The sequence below is a fragment of the Borostomias antarcticus genome, assembly GCF_949987555.1.
Source record: "Borostomias antarcticus genome assembly, chromosome: 23".
Lineage (NCBI taxonomy): Eukaryota > Metazoa > Chordata > Actinopteri > Stomiiformes > Stomiidae > Borostomias > Borostomias antarcticus.
Window position 1 is genome coordinate 6,378,770 of NC_140256.1, and position 18,493 is coordinate 6,397,262.

At 43.4% G+C, this 18,493-nt stretch overlaps 4 protein-coding genes across 5 annotated transcripts; 1 reads left to right on the forward strand and 3 right to left on the reverse strand.

Moving 5' to 3' along the window:
• The first annotated feature begins 736 nt into the window (after nt 1-736).
• idua (alpha-L-iduronidase) lies at nt 737-5,125 on the forward strand. Of its 2 annotated transcripts, XM_084456918.1 has the most exons (14): nt 737-1,036; nt 1,237-1,377; nt 1,543-1,625; nt 1,748-1,855; nt 1,952-2,047; nt 2,378-2,580; nt 2,693-2,872; nt 3,004-3,220; nt 3,458-3,667; nt 3,857-3,978; nt 4,088-4,213; nt 4,352-4,428; nt 4,502-4,602; nt 4,821-5,125. In XM_084456918.1, exons 1-14 carry the CDS (start codon nt 894-896, stop codon nt 4,919-4,921), a joined length of 1,908 nt encoding a protein of 635 aa, XP_084313044.1. In that variant the 5' UTR covers nt 737-893; the 3' UTR covers nt 4,922-5,125. The 2 variants fall into 2 exon arrangements, 1 of the variants encoding a protein (XP_084313044.1); XR_014630986.1 differs by lacking the exon at nt 4,352-4,428.
• Nucleotides 5,126-5,656: 531 nt separating this feature from the next.
• Nucleotides 5,657-6,924, reverse strand: LOC311324857 (purpurin-like; the record flags this gene model as incomplete). Its single annotated transcript, XM_084457454.1, has 5 exons — nt 5,657-5,720; nt 5,944-6,181; nt 6,339-6,451; nt 6,579-6,715; nt 6,811-6,924. The coding sequence occupies 5 exons, from the start codon at nt 6,922-6,924 to the stop codon at nt 5,657-5,659; spliced, it is 666 nt and encodes a 221-aa protein (XP_084313580.1).
• A 3,132-nt stretch (nt 6,925-10,056) lies between these two features.
• atp5meb (ATP synthase membrane subunit eb) lies at nt 10,057-12,279 on the reverse strand. The gene is made up of 4 exons (XM_084457701.1): nt 12,161-12,279; nt 11,132-11,186; nt 10,513-10,611; nt 10,057-10,361 (listed from the first exon to the last, which is right to left on the reverse strand). Exons 1-4 carry the CDS (start codon nt 12,194-12,196, stop codon nt 10,336-10,338), a joined length of 216 nt encoding a protein of 71 aa, XP_084313827.1. The 5' UTR covers nt 12,197-12,279; the 3' UTR covers nt 10,057-10,335.
• A 1,134-nt stretch (nt 12,280-13,413) lies between these two features.
• On the reverse strand, nt 13,414-15,584 carry kcnv2b (potassium channel, subfamily V, member 2b; the record flags this gene model as incomplete). The annotated part of the gene is made up of 2 exons (XM_084457455.1): nt 13,414-13,674; nt 14,250-15,584. 2 exons carry the CDS (start codon nt 15,582-15,584, stop codon nt 13,414-13,416), a joined length of 1,596 nt encoding a protein of 531 aa, XP_084313581.1.
• Nucleotides 15,585-18,493: the final 2,909 nt, after the last annotated feature.

An 18,493-nucleotide genomic window follows, 5' to 3' on the forward strand; every position in this document is an offset into this window, starting at 1 on the left:
TCCCATAAAGTCATCCCCACTGGACCCCGGTCTCCCGGGTGGGAGTCCAATGCTCTCACCACTACTCTACTTGTGCAGTGGAGATTGGTAGGTTGATTTTGGTGTCCTTCTTGATTTTGGTGTGCTGGGCCTCTTGTGGTGCCAACAGAGAAATGCAGGCCAACATTGTCTGGAGTAACTGAGTAAGGACGGAGGGAGTGATAACCGGACAAACGCTGTACTATGTGCGCTCGCTTACAGCCACGCACAAAAACTATTTACCGTAATAACGCTAGTGTTTGCGCAAGGGGGAACTGGCGGTGGCCCACATGACGAACTGAAGGCTGGCTTGACCGCAGTCTTAAGAGGGAGGTTCGTGGTAGTACTGAAGAGATTAGTTTTGAAGCCTGTGTGCAACAAATATTTCATGAAGCCTATAGCCGATGTCAATGTGCAGTTTTTCATGTAGCCTAGCAGCCTGCACTGTTGCTGTTTCCCTTCAGGTGAATAATGTGTTAATAAAGATTCAAACAAAAAAGTCAAACGCCGCTAATCTGTGTTTTCCAGACATTAGTGTTTGAGAGGCAATTGCCAATTACCATCAGAGTAGCCTATGTTTGTTAGGGCTACTCTCGTCCACTCTCGTCTCCCAACTATGTGGCGAAATTAATTTTCCACATGCGGAAAAGTAAATAGTCGCTTGCATTGTACGTCATCATAATATCAGCTGACTGCTGTATGACTTGAACGTGAACTATGTAGGCTACATTATAAAATAGCTACACTTTTTCGGTTATGGGGCATTTATCTTAGGGATCTTTCTTCTTGCTTTATGCCCTCTAATTTTAAGTCATATGTTGAATATTGATTGTTCTTGTGTTGCCAGTTAGCAAGCTAGCCACTAGCATGCAGAAATGACCATGCATGCAGCAGACGTTTTTATATTTGTTTTATTATTGAAAACACCTGCAACGTTTGGCTCTTCGTATCAGATCATAGTCGATGTAAACAGGCCGTTAAGACATCTGGAACATTTCTGGAGGAGCACTGGTTTCTGGTATGCTAGCCTAGACAGCAATCATTTGAGTAGAGTCATCCAAGCTTCGTACCTGTCTATTCTTTTGAAATTGTTGAATGGTCGTGATAAAAAAAAAGTTAACAAAATGTCTGTCATCATCAGGTCACATGCTTGAAAAGCAAAACATGTGTCAACAAATGTATCTCGTTTGTAAAAGCTTCCTCTGCCCCCCACCCCAGCCCACCTCTCCCACACAGCCAGGCGGACCAGTATGACCTAAGCAGGGACCAGGAGCTGAACCTGGCCTATGTGGGCTCTGTCCCCCACAGGGGGATTCAGCAGGTCCGCATCCACTGGATGCTGGAGCTGGTCTCAGCCCAGTGAGTATAAGGGGGGAGGGGGCTCGGAGGCGATAGTGGTGGGGTGGGACATGGATCACAAGATACAATGAGATGTAAAAGTGGGCTAACTGACATGGTAGTCAGCTGGTGTCAATTACAGTCTGGGGTGAACCTTTGTATTAAATTGACCTTTGTCATGTTTAGAGTTGAGAAAGGAGTAACGCAATACAACTTTACCAAACTGGACCAGCTGATAGACCTCTTGTGGCTTAATGGACTACAACCAGGTAGTATATCTTCCACCCGCCCATCCTCCCGTGCTCCTTAGGAGGCTACCTCTCTTGAAGAATTTCACGGTGTCTATATGAAGACGTTTATTTGGTTACACTCTGTCCTGGCCTTTTTGCAGGTTTTGAATTGATGGGTAGTGTGTCCAATTACTTCACCAACTTTGATGATAAAAGACAGGTGCTTGAGTGGAGGACCTTGGTGTACCTCATTGCAAATAGGTATATTGGTGAGTATGCCATAGGGAAGTACACCATATTTCAACTGAGTATACTGTATTTACCTTACTGCACACACAGTGTACACCTGTCATCCTGAATTACAGAGAAGTACGGGTTGGGAATTGTTTCTCAGTGGAACTTTGAGACATGGAATGAACCCAACAACCATGATTTTGACAACGTCACTGTGTCAATCCAAGGTAAATTTGTCTGTTGTTGTTTTGATTTGTCTGTTATTGTTTCATGTCGTGTTTCTGTAAAGCACATTGCGTTGCAATTTGCAGGAAATGTGCTATATAAATAAAGGATTGATTGATTGATTGAAATTTGATACATCTGTTCTAAATGATGTATCTGTATCCAATGAGGATTTAACCCAAATTCAACACAAATCATCCCTAAATGGCTTGCCTAATGTCTCCCCTTTTCTTGGATACAACCCAGATCAAAGAATACTTTTCCTAATTGGCTCATCATTATGTTATATGGTGACTGACTTATAAAATGCATCTTGACTTCCATCCCTCAAGGGTTCCTGAACTACTACGATGCCTGCTCAGAGGGCCTGCGGGCAGCCAGTGGTGCCCTGAGATTCGGGGGTCCGGGGGACTCCTGCCACTCCCCCCCACACTCCCCCTACTGCTGGGCCATGCTGCAGCACTGCTACAATGGCACCAACTTCTTCACCGGGGAGACAGGGGTCCGCCTCGACTACATCGCCTTGCACAAGAAGGTGCATGTGTGTTTGTGTGACATTCCAGTGTGCAATTCTAGGCCAATCAAAGCAGAATGTTCCTGAACAAGGCCATATGATCGTTAATCAAAAGTTCTGCTGTATGTTCCAGGGTGGAGGCTATTCCTTACCTATCATGCAACAGGAGATCCAGACTGTGAGGGAGATTCAGGAACGGTTCCCTGGGTTCCGGAGCCTGCCGGTGTACAACGACGAGGCTGACCCACTGGTGGGCTGGTCCAGACCCCAGCCATGGAGGGCTGATGTTACCTACGCTGCCATGGTGGTCAAGGTAGGATTTTTGTTTTTTTGTTTTCACTTAACTGTGGCAAGTGCAATATTAATACAGTTCAACTTGATAAGTACAGCATTTATCTGTATGGGGTTACAGTATGTCTGTCTGTCTTTCCGCCTGCTGTCCAGGTGATCTCCCAGCACCAGGACTTGCTGTTGGCCGACCAGAACAACACCATCAACTACACCCTACTGAGCAACGACAACGCCTTCCTCAGCTACTACCCCCACCACTTCACTCAGCGCACCCTGACCGCGCGCTTCCAAGTTAACAACACCCAGCCGCCTCATGTCCAACTGCTCAGGAAGCCTGTGCTCACCGTCATGGGCCTGCTGGCACTGCTAGGTAGCTACTGGTAATCATTTCTTGTGTTTGGAATCTTTTCATGTGTTTGGAATAATTGAGGTGCATTTGATTTAGCCTGCTGTGTGTGTGCAGGGGCTTATTGGTGGAATTTGCCTTGCACGATCATGGCATACCGAGCATTTATTGCTCAATTTATTCAAAGCCAGTGGGTCTTGATGGTTATAAAATAGTAATATCACAGTGAAATGTAACACTTGTTTCTGGTTTCACCATAAGGAGAGACCCAGGTCTTGGCCCAGGTGTTGACAAAAGGTGCTTCTGACAATGGCACCGTGGGGGTGCTGGCCAGCACCCACCACCCCCCTATACCCGGCACCTCTGACAGCTGGCAGAGCACCATACTGGTCTACAACAGCGATGACAACAGCACCTCCACCACCACTGACCTCCTCACCGTCTCCCTCAGGGGTCTTTCGGGACGTTCTGGTGGGTGCAGGGGAATGGACACAAGTCAAGTCAGTCTCTATTCACGGTGCAGTGTATAGAGTCTCAATGATTGTTTTATGATTGAAATTGAACAAATATCACCCTTCACAGGGGTTTTCTGTTGTATATATACATCATCACCGTGCTGCTAAAGTAGTACTGATGATCTTAATCAATCATTTGTTCCAGGACTTGTGTATGTGACCTATTACCTGGACAATAATGTGACCAACCTGTCCCAGTTGTGGCAGAGCATGGGCAGCCCTGACTACCCTACACCAGAGCAGTTCAGACAGCTGAGGAACGTGGAGGTACAAAGTCCCTAGGCTTGCCTTGAGACGTATTAGAATGACTTGACTGATTGTTAGGTCCCGATGGGAGGGAGCCCCTTTACTGGAGTGTTTTTTATCGATTTCCCAGGATCCTCTGATGGAAGGGCCTTTGCCCGTGCCTGCAGGTGACACTTTGACCCTGAAGGCCAAGCTCTCTGTGCCCTCTGTGCTCCTCGTCCACGTGTGTGCCCAGCCTGATGCCGCGCCAGACCAGGTTAGTGCCAATACCATGAGCCCATACCATGGACTGTGAATTATCACCGATGATTTTATATTCACTCATAGATATTGTATTGTATGATATTTTGACATATAAATGTATTCATTCAAAGTCGTCTGGTTGTTCTTTGAGGTTAATGGATTGCGGTTTGTGAGCATCACCAAAGGCCAAGTGCTGGTTGTGTGGAAAGATCATTGTGTCAATTCCAAGTAAGTGTCTGACCTTCCATGAGTTTCAGTAATTATACAATTTGGTCAATTACATTTTCTGTTGCACTCATAGATGTATCAAGACATATGAAGTGGAGTTCTCGCAGGACCAGAAGAAATTCCAGAGAATAAACACCAAAGATACGGTCTTCACCTCTTATGTGTTCTCACCTGGTAAGAACAGCAAAGGAAGTGATTTATGATGAATCACTGTTCTGAATACTTAAATCTGAGAGGATTTTATGCTGCCACAGCATAAAAGCATTTTTTGCTGCTACAGCAATAAGAACTGCACCACCACTCTCAAACTCAAGAGGGCAGTAGAACAACACAGTTCAATTTCACCCAATCATTAATGGCCCATTCTTGCTGTCCTGTCATGTCTTGTGCAGAGAACCTTGAGGTGAGCGGTATCTACAGGATCCGGGCTGTGGACTACTGGGAAAGACCTGGACAATATTCATTAACTGAAAGATACTTAGAGGTACATTAACAAGTAATTCACATATGGTGCTGCAACAGAAACGCTGGGTCATGGATTTCAATTACTATAATAATGTCTTATTGCAGTGATATTTGTACATAGCAATGTAATGTATCGCTTGCATTGCCATTGTAGGCACTATCTATGATTCAAATGTGCAATATTATTTAGACATGTTTTTAACAAATGTAAATGTTTTTTTTATTTTTATAGAGGATCAATTTTATACACAGTGGTTTTGTAATTTTACAGTTAATTAAAGCTTGAAGATTGTGTGTGTGTGTGTGTGTGTGTGTGTGTGTGTGTGTGTGTGTGTGTGTGTGTCTGTCTGTCTGTCTGTGAGTGTGTGAGAAAGAGAGAGCGAGATAGGGAGAGAGAGAGAGAGAAACAGAAGAAGTTTGTGCCACCTTCCTTTTAAGTTTACATATAGTTACCACTTTGCCCATCTACTGAGACACTGACAACTCAAAAGTTTTCTTTACAAAATGTATTGTCACCAACACAAACAGTTTAACAGTAGAGGAGTGTTACAACATTGTGACAATCAACTTAACCACCAGTGTTCTCAAATCACTCAAATCATTGGATTTCTGCATGCATCATACTCAGCAGTAGTGCTATTGACCAGGGGCTTTATCTTGTATTTACCAGGTCTTTTACATTTGGAAACAGCAAGTGTTAGAGTTAACATTATGTTTCTAATGTACCCCCTATGGATGTTGTGTGAAAGTTTTCTCTTCAGCCTCAGTCCACGTCAGCACTGAAGGTCAGCAAAGAAGCTCCTACAGAGGTGAGATTTAGCAAGCTCCTGTTGGAGAGAGGGAAAGGAAAGGTGGGTTACACAAGCACATTCTTCACTCAGGCAGGAGAATTGTTCCTATTTTTCAGTTTCACCATCATAGTCAGTTATACATGTCGCCCTGTTGTGCGCTGGCGTCTCATTCTCTCGGCCACAAAAACAGGCCTGCAGCTGCACTGCAGTCTTCTGACGTCTCTCCTCTTTAGGACTTGAATGTATATATTATAAACACCTGTTCAAGATACAGGAACACATACCGGACTGCAGCACAGGCTCGAACTGGCCGGCCATGCAGATCTCCTCCTGCTTCTGGCGGATGATCCTCTGGATGGCTGGGGGCAGGCCGCGGGGGTTACGAGAGAAGATCAGGGAGTAGCCGTCATCGCAGCTGCCATCGTCCTTCAGGGTGCGGCAGGCATAGGTGATGGCGTAGTTGTCATAGTCGGTGTCAATGATCCAGTAGTTGTCACCTTTGACAGGTATGGAGGGCAAAGTCAGTCTCACTTCGGATTACAAGATACCTCTTGGATTGTGTCTTTGTCTTTGATTAGTAAGTGCAGTTTGAGTAGTGTGGTTCCTCTGAGTATGCAGGATAGAGAGTAGAGAGAGTATGTTTTTAGGACTTACCTCCACTGGACAGGTAGCTGGCCAGGCCCTGGTAGTTCATGAACATCTTGCCGGGGCTAGCGGGGTCAGGTACAGAGTACTGGGCAGCCATATCAGCACACACAACCCAGAATCTGGTCAATGGGAAAAAGAAGTCATAAGGCTTTGACGTCCAGTTCATCTAATCAGATTGTTTTGCTGACGAGAAAGAAATGTACAATTTCAAAAAGTGTTTCCTTAGCAGTTATAAGCGTCTCTTACCCGAAGAGAGTGACTCTGCCCTTTGAGGAGGCCACCAAGGCGCCGTCGTCACCGATTGTGTACTCGGCAGAGATGTTGTCCTGAAGGAAGAGGCCCTCGGGGTCCTTCTTCTGCAGAGCGTACCACTTCCCTGCATACTGCAACAGAGAGAAACTCCAGTTAAGAGAGCCTGCAGACTGCCCTTGTAGGTAGAGATGTTACAGGAACATACGGTAGGAACTCAGGAACTCACTCTCTTGGGATCGAAGTCCTCTTTGACCGTGAAGCTGTCCACCATGCAGGATGCCCAGCTCTGCTCGATGCAGGCCAGGAGGACCAGCACCAGGGCAAACATGTTGTAGTTCATTCTGAAGGAGAGACACAGCCATCAGTATTAACACTGTCTATTGTTGAAGAAAAAACATAATCCAATCTTTAGATCATTGAAGAAATTAATCCAACCGTCCCTTGTGCAGACCATCTGTATTTCTAATATATTTATTTTAGGTGCACCTGCACCAGAGCAGTCCCAGTCCCAGTCAGTACATTATATTCTACTGGATAAAACAGAAATGCTGATTTGTGATAAGCAAGGTGAGAGTGATAAGCAATAACATTCCCCCCTTTTGACGGTCAACATCATATATACAATATAAAATACTAAATGAAAGCTGATGTGTCTTTACTGTCAACACTACTGCCGATACAGAGTAAGTTCTCTCAATTCAACCGTACTCACAAATTAGTTTCATTTTACTGAAGGGTAGTAGATGTGTTGCTTTAAGGTTTTTTGTTGAATTCTATCAAACAATCACCTACTGTATCCAAGGGTAGATTTCTCTAGATTCCAAATGAAACCCCAAACCTTTCCCAAACATTCTCTGTGATTAACCCAAATGGTCAGATGCAGTTACAAACCAACATTTGCACAAAGTATCAAAAAACGTACCTGAATAGAATGAAAATGTAGTTTCAAGTTGTAAGAAGTTTCAAGCTGTGTTGAACTGTTGTAGTGTAGCAAGATGCCTGTCAGGGAGCCTTATATACTCAGACAGACAAGCCCACCGATTATTTTCACATCTTGAACCTAAATGGGGGGTTTAAATCTATTGCTAATCCAGTTAACAAAATCCCAACTGTAAGCTGTTGAACTGTTGAACAGCATTGAAATGGCTTTATGTAATTGTAGAGTGGGGTATATAATAGTCTAAACACAGAGACTAAGCACATGTCCAAGGACCTTTTTGCTGATGCTATATCAGTGTTTACAAAAGGCAACCTGTTTATTTTAGGCAACTGAGCTCTACATAACATGTCCATGTAAGACTCAGTAAAAATGTTTACATTTGTTTTAAGAATTCTCACTGGCACTCAAGTCAAATTAATATAGCTATTTAGAAGGCTATGTGATATATACAATACTTTGAAAATTATTAATGTATGTAGTGATGTAGATTATGATTTATTATGAGTACTACAATCAATCATTATTCAACCAAACCTACCACCTGCCAGGTGCATATGAGAATGGAGGAGAGACTAGAATTTTTATTCATTAAATAAGACATACAGACAAGTGTAGACTTCGGAACTCACAAAATAAGACAACATGGAACTGCTAACGAAAGCCAAACATGGTATACAAGAGATAACTACATACAAAATAGACAGAAATAACAGATGGTCTGTTAGTGCCTGAACAACACAAAGGTGAAAAATAAAAAAAGATAAATACTAGGGTAAGTCATTTTGTCTGATGAAGACCCTGTTGGGGTGAAACGTTGCTACAGCTGAATGGTATTGGGAGCTATAATCCTGTGTGCAGATATCCATTTCCTCCTAGATTTGCATGTTCCTTTATCCTACACCTGGCCTAAAGACAGATGTGCGAACAGCTACTCTAGGGTAAGGGGCATGTTTCATGATGAGTGTAGTATAATCACTAGAGTAAGGACTGGGCATGTTTCATGATGAGTGTAGTATAATCACTAGAGTAAGGACTGGGCATGTTTCATGATGAGTGTAGTATAATCACTAGAGTAAGGACTGGGCATGTTTCATGATGAGTGTAGTATAATCACTAGAGTAAGGACTGGGCATGTTTCATGATGAGTGTATTATAATCACTAGAGTAAGGACTGGGCATGTTTCATGATGAGTGTAGTATAATCACTAGAGTAAGGACTGGGCATGTTTCATGATGAGTGTAGTATAATCACTAGAGTAAGGACTGGGCATGTTTCATGATGAGTGTAGTATAATCACTAGAGTAAGGACAGGGAATGTTTCATGATGAGTGTAGTATAATCACTAGAGTAAGGACTGGGCATGTTTCATGATGAGTGTAGTATAATCACTAGAGTAAGGACTGGGCATGTTTCATGATGAGTGTAGTATAATCACTGCTTGTTTAAGCCCCTTTTAATTACAAATTACACAAATGTCATTCCTTTTTAGATACCAAACACTAGAAACATGAATTACTTCAACAAGTAATAGCACTGTTTTCTCAGTGTATGTTATATTTCATAATAGTCTTGATGGATGACTGTCTTTATGGACGATTACATAAAAGATTTCATATGCCGTAACAGAGATACAAGTACTATAATCACTGGTTTGTACCATGTGAAAACATCCCAGAATGAGAACACGTGTTTTGGCACCTCCCAAAGTGGGTGTTTATGTTCAGCTGCCCTGTGCTATCCAGCGAGTTAAGTAGTACACTGCAGCCTGTCACCTGTAATCCCAGTCACAACGTTGCCGGGCAGGAGACGACTGAAGCGCATTAGAGCATGGTTGAGACCAGGTGATGCAAGCGGGTCAGGACCCTTCCTTTTCTGACCACATTCTCTACACCGAGACAGACCTATAATGTGAGGACACCTCATTAAGGTATCCCAATGATGGCAGTTTGAGTTTGGAACTCATTGGCAATATGCAGTGTAGACTAGGCTACAGAGTTGTCAATGGTATGCCGTAAGGAGTACATTGTGTACCAAGTTCTGTACCTGTAAGAATAACGTCTTTGCCTGAGGTTAGACTATAATTAAACAGGAGTGTTATGGTGGCTCTTTAAATTTAGCCTGGGGATTTGAGCTTTACCTTTGTTTGGCTGTGGGCCATCAACATGTGGGAACAAGGGGACACCTCAGTTGACTTCTCACCTCATCTCCATCATTTTCAATTTGAAAATGCAGCACAGGATGTAGTCTATGTTGGATCTTTAATAGCCATTTGCTTACAAATGTATTTTTCCTCACGAAGTGTCGATAACTGCAGGGGAAGGAGACAAGGAATGGATGCCTCTCAAGACTATTGAGATCCATTCCAGGTGGCTGTCCCACCTTAGGAAGACTGTTAAATCCTTACCATCCCAGTCACACAGACTTGACCCAAGATGTTTCATTTCTTCATTTCCTACATCTATGGTCTATTTATAGCACGTGTGAGAAAGGAATAACAAGGAAAAAATAAATGGGCACAACCATGTTAACTGCGTATGCATTTATATGACTTTGTAACAGGTTTGAACATAATTTACAGTACAGTTGCGATATTAAAATGCTGGATCCAAATATAAGCCATTATTTTACAGTACATGCCATGTAAATACCTACAGAGTACTATATCTGGAGGCAAAGTGAAGGAATCTGAGGTAAGAGTGTTCACAAATCCACAAGCTGGTGTGGCAGAGTTTCTGAACAGGAATTTCCAAAGAGGGAAAAAAGGAAAAACAAAAATTGCAGGAGAATTGACCATCGCCTCGTGTAACTCCTCATTTCAAAATCGTATCTTCACTGGCTGTAGGGAGAACAGAGATACAGTGGTCAAGTACCGGTCACACACCATGATGTTTGAATGAAGCAGGCAGTTGCCCTGATAATACATAAAACATAGGTCAACACTGAGTCACCATAGTGAATGTAAATGGTAAACAAGCAAGAATCTTTACCTTCAGCAAGCTCTTTAGCAATACGCTCTTTTTCTTCACGAATCTTCTTCTCTTCCTCCTCTACCCTTCTTTCCTCTGCAGCAATAGGCTTCAGTTCATCTGCAATTCAAGATGTGATGAAGTTACAAAGGATTTTCCACCTGGGGTATTCTTCAGTGTAAAGCGGGTCACAGCACAGGTCAGAAATACAATGCAACCTTGTGTCACAGGTCCAGATCCCATTTAAAGATGTTACTTAACATCATAGAGAGGAGCACAGCTCTCTGTGTCCTGCTGAGGGAGCTTAGACTTTGACAAGGTAACAATGAAACAAATAATGTTAAATGTTTGTTTAATACATTTCCATTGTGTAACTCAAGGACATACCAATAAAAATTCTGTATTGTTGATTCCAGATGAACTGCATGCACATTAGTCAGCTGGCTAACATACTGTAAAGCACATTCTGTACTGTGCGGTTTGCTCCTTGAGTTTGCTTTATTGATTATGCATTTCTTGATTTATTCAAGGATTGTGGTTTCAGGTTTTTAGTTGGGTGACCCTCAGCTTCACATTCAGGCTATCAGGTTTTTAGTTGGGTGAGTTTGCTTTCTCAACTGTGATTTCAAGGACAACTCACCATATCTCCTCTTGCCATAGATAATGCCAGCTATCAGGGCAGAATATCTGGCTGTCTGCAAAGAAAAAACAAATAATGTTAAAGGGGCAGTGTGGTATTTTGGACATTTAGCCCTATTTATGGTCTGTCTACCATGAATCTGAAACGTATCATATGGCAATCCAAATATTTTTACGTTTCGGCATGGCTTGGACATAAGCATTCCCCTTTTTTTCCACTGCTCCCACAGAGGACTACGTGCAAGTCATGCCAAACACCTACAAATCTTAGGATTATGATACAGGAGATCATACTGAGCTTGGTAAGATTACACCTTGTGCTTCCCGTCTCGGAAAAGCACATTTATTGTTTTTCCAACGCATTTAGGGGTGCCCCGTTGACTTCCATTACAGCCCACTGAGAGCCTGCAGAAAAACTGCAGCTAGGTCAATACCAGAACGATCAGTAAAATTATGGTCTCTATGTTTCAGGTTCATGGTAGACATTCATGGTACCTGTACAGACCACATATAGGGCAAATTTCCCAAATAGCACATTGCCCATTAAAAGTGACAGCGGTAAAGTCAATGATTCGTCCATACAAATTACAGGGCTGCCAAGTTGGACCAAAAGTTTGGAGTGAGATCTTTTCACTTAGCCACAAGCACCCCCCCCCCCCCCCCCCTCCCTCCGCCTAGGTACATTCTGTACCTCAATGCGTGAGACTTGGCAGCCCTGAAATTACAATATATAAGGTTACAGTGAACCCGTTAGCTTGCTCGAATATGTTTAGCTAGCAACTTTAGCTAACATCGTAAATTAGTAACGTCAATGCAAACCTAGTTTTCTTTAGCGTTAGTACAACATCTAAAATCAATAAACTGGCCTTGGGTCTTGGGACTTGACTGCTGCAGCGAGCCAGCATAACAGCTGCATGCATGTATGCACGTTAGCACTAGCTCCCTAGCATGCTAATTGGTTAGCTGAGCTATCAGCAGATCGTTGCTAGTTAGCTGCACTTTCAAAAGCAAACATTTCGGCCACACAAACCTTGATAAGCGGTGATACTTGAACAGGAGGGACCATTTTGCTGCTGGATTTAGCTAGTTAGCCAGCTCAAATTTAGCTCAGCTGGGGACAGCAACAAACCAAAGGTGACTTTACCCGTGAACAGGATTGTGGGAAAACACTGACGTCTATTTTTATTTTATGCTTATGACCACAAGGTGTCAGTAGAGATCCATAAAGGCTAAAACCCACAATTCATCAAAGTTGATGGCTTGAGGAGAGTGCTGTCCATGGTTCTGACTCTGAATGCATCACCGTGTGCCAGCTGAGGTTTTTAATAAACCAGCTCACAGAAATGTATTCGAGAGATAGATAGATAGATAGATAGATAGATAGATAGATAGATAGATAGATAGATAGATAGATAGATAGATAGATAGATAGATAGATGGCGGTGATTATAGGACTAGGTTTACAACACAGCACACATACTTTCTTCAGGTGTCGAGAACCAATGTTTGGTTTTAGAGCCGTGGCCTGATTCATTAGCGTGAGGCAGCTTGATGTACAAGTACACCCCCTGGACCTGACGCTACATCGCAGGGACTTACCCCCAATCCAACCCTTGTTGCTGAGTGCCGAGCAGGGAGGATTTGGGTACCATTTTTTTTTATAGTCTTGGGTATGACTTTTATGATTCCGCCGGGTATCGAACCCCGAACCTCCCATTCTCAGGGCAGACTCTCTAACCACAATACATGCACTTTTACTGTACTTTAGCACTGGTGAGTATTACTACACTTGACTACCGACATTGAATGCACTTATTGTATGTCGCTTTAGATAAAAGTTTCTTATTAATGACTGTAAAGTAATGTTTCATGGCATTAAAAATATCAACTTGGAGTGCTGTTCTCAATCTTCATTGTAAAGTAATGCATACAATTGAATGCGGATACTGTCAAATCAAGTCAAACTTTATTTAAAATAAATCTACTTTGGTGAAGAACAGTAAAGTGACATAATAAGATATTTATAGAAATTATACAATAAATTATAGCCTAAAGCAATGCACAAATATGTTAGTTAAATGGTCAGAACTATATATCATTGAAACATTATGAAGCAGGAAACACTGTATGTGTTTTACAACATGATTTGACCTCTCACCTGATGCTCCAGTATAGGGACAATCAACAACATAATATCTTTGCACTTCATCCTATTTTCCTTTTACTGCTTGTTATCAGTCAAGAAGGTTGTTTGTCCCATATTCAACGTTGACTAACTCAAGACTAAGAGTGGGTGTTGTTCCCACAACACATGACAATCTTTCTCACTGTCCTCTTGACTAATCGCACTTTCCCTCTGTTCTTCATGTTGGCCGTGTACTCATTGGACTTGAGCTTGGCATAGTAGTCTGAGAATTTGTTGAAGAGGATTGATATGGGCAAGCCGTTCAGGATGATTCCAAATGAAATGCAGGCAAAAGCAAAGATGCGGCCCAGATAGGTCTCTGGATAAATGTCCCCATAACCCACCGTGGAGATGCTGACCTGGGGTTGACAGACATGACAGAGGTTGTTAGAAATATCATGGCTGAGGATTTTTGTGAAAGAGCCATCATCCAATCTGAGAATACTGGCATCCTGGAAATGGAAGCAAGGATTCCTGTCCCACCTTAATCACTTCCCATGCTGCTAATGTCTTGCTGTAGAATGAGTAGTGAATGATTACTGAACTCATTAGTATTTCAAGTGAGCTGCCCTGCTTTTGTCTTGGTGCCATGTATTCTCATACAGCACGATGTAATAGCATTATGGTGTTAAGACACCTAAGACCTATAAAGGCAATGCCAGATGGAAGGCAAACCGGCATGTTAATAGCTCATCTAGGGCCAATCTTAAAGTTTGCCATTGATTCAATAAATATAGCTCACTGCCACAATTCAGACCTATCAAATATCTGGCTAGACACACATTACACACATCAACAATACACATCAACCTACATGGATTTTTGTCACTTGAAAACACACACCCAAGCAGCATTGACAGGTGGTGCCCACCTGTCAATGCTGGCTGGGCACTGACCTTTTTCAGGTTAAAAGACCTGGGCATACAGTACTTACAGCTGCCCACCACCAGGCATGCGGAATGCTGGTGAAGTTGGTATTGGGAACGTCGTGCTCCACAGTATAGACCATGGCAGAGAAGCTGAAGATGCCCATGGCGATGAAGAGGAAGAGGCAGCCGACCTGCTGGTAACACTGGCGCAGGGTGAACCCGAAGGCTCTCAGCCCCGTGGAGTGTCGGGCCAGCTTCAAGATGCGGAAGATACGCATCAGCCTCATGATACGGAGCACTTGGCCCAGCTTCCCCACTTGATTCACCCTCTTTATGTCATTCTCGTGCTTGATTAAGTCGTCTTGGTTGTCGAAATGCTCCAGCGCCACCTGCAGGTACTGGGGGAGGATGGCTATAAGGTCCACCGTGTTGAGAACACTCCTGCTAAAGGTTCTGATGTCAGGAGTGGAGACCAGCCGTAGGAGGTACTCCATGGTGAAGAAGGCGATGCAGAAAGACTCCACATATTCACAGTAGCTCCTCCCACTGAGGAAACCCGCGGTTGTCCTGTACTGCATTTCCTCCACAGTGTTCAGGGTCATGGCTACCAGGGACACCAGGACGAACAGGCTGGAGGTCACCGCCATTAGTTTGGCCAGGACGGACGAGAAGGGCTTCTCCATCAAGTTCCATATGACCCTGCGCTCATGGCCCATGAACATGTCCCGGAACAGCTCCTCGTTCTCCTCGATCTCCACCTCGGCCTCCAGCTCCCGCTGGATCTTCAGCTGATCATTCAGCTCATCCTGGCGCTCCTCGAAGGAGATGCGACAGCAGCTGTGGGTGTTCTTGATCCTCACCCCCCAGTAGTTGATCTCCTCCAGGAAGTTCCGCGGACACAGCTCGTCTTTGATCCACAACACCCCGGTCCTGTAGAAGGTGTGGATGTTGTTGAAGATGTCTGGGTCTCTGTCGAAGAAGTACTCGTTGTTCTTCACTGTGTAGTCGTCGCACAAGTCGAGTTTGTTGTTGTGGTCGGTGTAGGTGGCCAGACGCCCTAATCTGGTTTTGGGGTACCTGGCAGCTGCCCTGTACTCTATCTGGTAGCACTTCCCCCCGACGTTGATGTTGAGTATGCTGTTCTTGTCTGGAGAGGAAAGCTTTGAAGCAGGACAGGAGGTCCTACCGTCATCATCCTCGTCTTCATAATCTGCATAGATGTCATAGACGTCGTTGCTCAGCTCCTGCATGGAGTGCCATTCCTTCAGGCAGCTGCCCTTAACAAAGGGCAGGGTGTTGTCCCAGGTTTCAGTGGCACCCTCTGGTCCAGTGACTTTGTAGCTGGGGAAGAGGCTCTGTCTTCTGTTCCACATGTTGCACACCTTGCTGGTGGTCGCCATGTTGATTTACCCCCAGTCTACACAGCAGACGGCACGGTCAGATCTGCCAAAATGACTGCCCTCTATAGCCCTTTGTTTAAGCCCTGAGGATATGAGCAGGGTGCCTCCCAAACCCATTAATGTTGCTGACTGAGAGGATCCATGCGACTGCAGGACATTTAAATACCTTTAATGCCTTCCAAGCTCTCTGGCCAAGCATGACGTCGGCCCTGTGTCATGCCTCAATGAACGTCCCTCTCCTCAAGGCCAGTTGCAGCGGTTTGTGCATGCCAAAAATTGGTTGCTCTCAGACCGAAACGTAAACAATGCATTCCATGGCAACAGTCTTAGGTTTTCTTCTGTCATGATTTCAGAGTTAAATGCAGTTATGCATAATTTGTTTTGCAATAGATAACCAAGTCAATTTTTCACTGAGGATTAAGTACCACTAGAAGTCAATTTTTCTACAGGATTGTAGACTGTGCCTTTAAATTTCAATGTGTAACGTTAAAAGTTGTCTGATAGCCTTGGTAGGGTATTTATGATGTGCACAGTGTAGTTGGCAACTCAACTCTTGTTAACAGATACTGCTGAGCATGTGCATAATGAATGCTGGGGCAGCATTGTGCCCTGTTCAGTAATCTGTTTGTAATCCTTTGTCCTATTGGAATGTAAAGATTAGATGATGGCTCATGTCTGGGGCACAAAAGCAGAGGACTTCGTAAATGCTCAGCTGAGAATAATTATTTTGTTCCAATCCAGGGTAAATATTGTGATTGTTCTTTCTGCAAGAACATGTAGAAATTATTTTGTACATAGTTTTCTAAATGATTTTACCCTGTGCCAAAGGAGAACGAGTCTGTGGTTTGAAAAGGGGATAAAGATATTAGGCAACTAGATTATTTTCTGTCAGGGTGGCAGGCTGTGTCAGGGATATCACAAAACACATGTGAAGGAAGCCCACAAATTTTGTGCGATCAGCTTTGTTCATGTAGAGTATCACAATACAAGAATATCAAGGTTTTGGCCAATTCCTTTGCAATTCCATCAATTCAGAATATAACTCATTACAGCCATGTCATTTAAGGATCTCCCAGGCCCTGGAAAGTCAAGTAGCCTAGGTGTGTCAAGAAATCCAAGTTTGTGTGATTAGATTAGATGCCTTTATCACAAGGTCAACTATAAGGGTGGTTATGGACAATTAAATTAATAAATAACGATTTTATGACTGTGTTCAAAATATTCAAAAAGCTTGTTTGTCCATTTTGGAGTACACATGAAAGGCCTACATGACATATGAATGGCTTATAATTGCATGTATTTTAAAATAATTTTCCACTTTTGACAGTCTGATTTATGTTGACAAACAATGTTGCTTTCATTAGGAAATAAGAATATAAGGAGGATGTGTATGATCATGAGTGAATTGAAGAGGTAGGTGATGCATTAGATATGTTGCCAGACAGGTCCAAGATCAGATGAATTAGGTTCAAGACCAAAGTATGTCTGTCTGTCGGGGGCCTCTATCAACTGGAGGAAGAGCACCTCAACAACACAGGCCACATTTGAATACTGCAAGAGTGTATCTGTTCCTGTCTGTAAACCTCAATAGCAGATGAAATAGACAAAACCTCAAAGTGTTTGATCCTGATCAATGTAGTTACTGTAGGTTTGATGCCATCTGCTCCAAGGGCTCTCTGGTGCTGGTCAGATTCATGTGCAAGATTTACCGTAGGCCTCCTGATTTAGCATAGATAGTCCTATAAAGCTGCTTACCAAACCACAAATGTAGGTAAATGGACTGCACTTATATAGCACTTTTCCACCTTATTCACCCATTCACACACACCAATGGCGGAAGATGCCATGCAAGGTGCTAACCTGCTCATTGGGAACAATTTGTGGTTAGGTGTCTTGCTCAAGGACACTTCGATATGTGGACAGTCGGAGCTGGGATTCGAACCACTGACCCTTTGATCATTGAACGACCCGCTCTACCAACTGAGCTACAGTCGCCCCGCTGAGCTGCAGGCTATGTGCGTACAATTTGAGTCTGAGAAGTGCATAATATCTGGCATATATCTCCCCACATATAAATTATGACATAACAACAACAAACTTCCATCCTTCTCACAGAAACCACACTCCTGACCTCTACTCTGCATGTGATAAAATGATACAACTTTTGTAACTGGATAGACGAATAATCTTTAAGTGCATCCACCAAAAACCAACCACCTTTTTAAATGTGTTTCAAAGGCACATTTTACTCACCCTAGTCAAACAAGTACGAGGTCTCTGCGACTTGGAGCGGCACAACAGCCAGCAGCTAGATGGCAACTGTGTCCACTGCCAGATGCATAATCTGTAGCTAGCTGTTTATGAACACACGACGAAGAAATATAGCAAGTAATGTTTAGTCTCAACAAAGAGTATGGAATGCCAAGAGGGGACCCTCCATTCATTTTGCTATGGAACCAAAATGCCCAGGGGCCGGTTGCACCAACTTAACTTTCTGGGCGTAACTTTAAGACTGTTGCACCAGCTGGTCATAATCTGTTTTCACTTAGACTGGGCGTAAATTCTAAGCCTACCTGAGAGAAGGTGTAAATCTAATTTTAGAACGTTTCTAGTAGGTGGCTAATGTTAATGTAAATATGCTAGTTCATCGCATGACGCGTCTGATCTATCTCAACGGGCAGGATTTAGAGATATGTCTGTCAGATGTCATAATGACACAGAACCAATAGAGGCTCCGATTTAATAGGAGAGAACTGGCAGTACGAGATCAACTGGCAGTACGATCATCATGAATCTTGCTGCTCCTGTGCCAGCCGATGTTGCGGGAGTCGGGGCAACTTGTTCACACCTGCATGACGTATTTTGATAAGCTGTGCTTAAAGAATTTAATAAATCTTTAGCCTTTTATT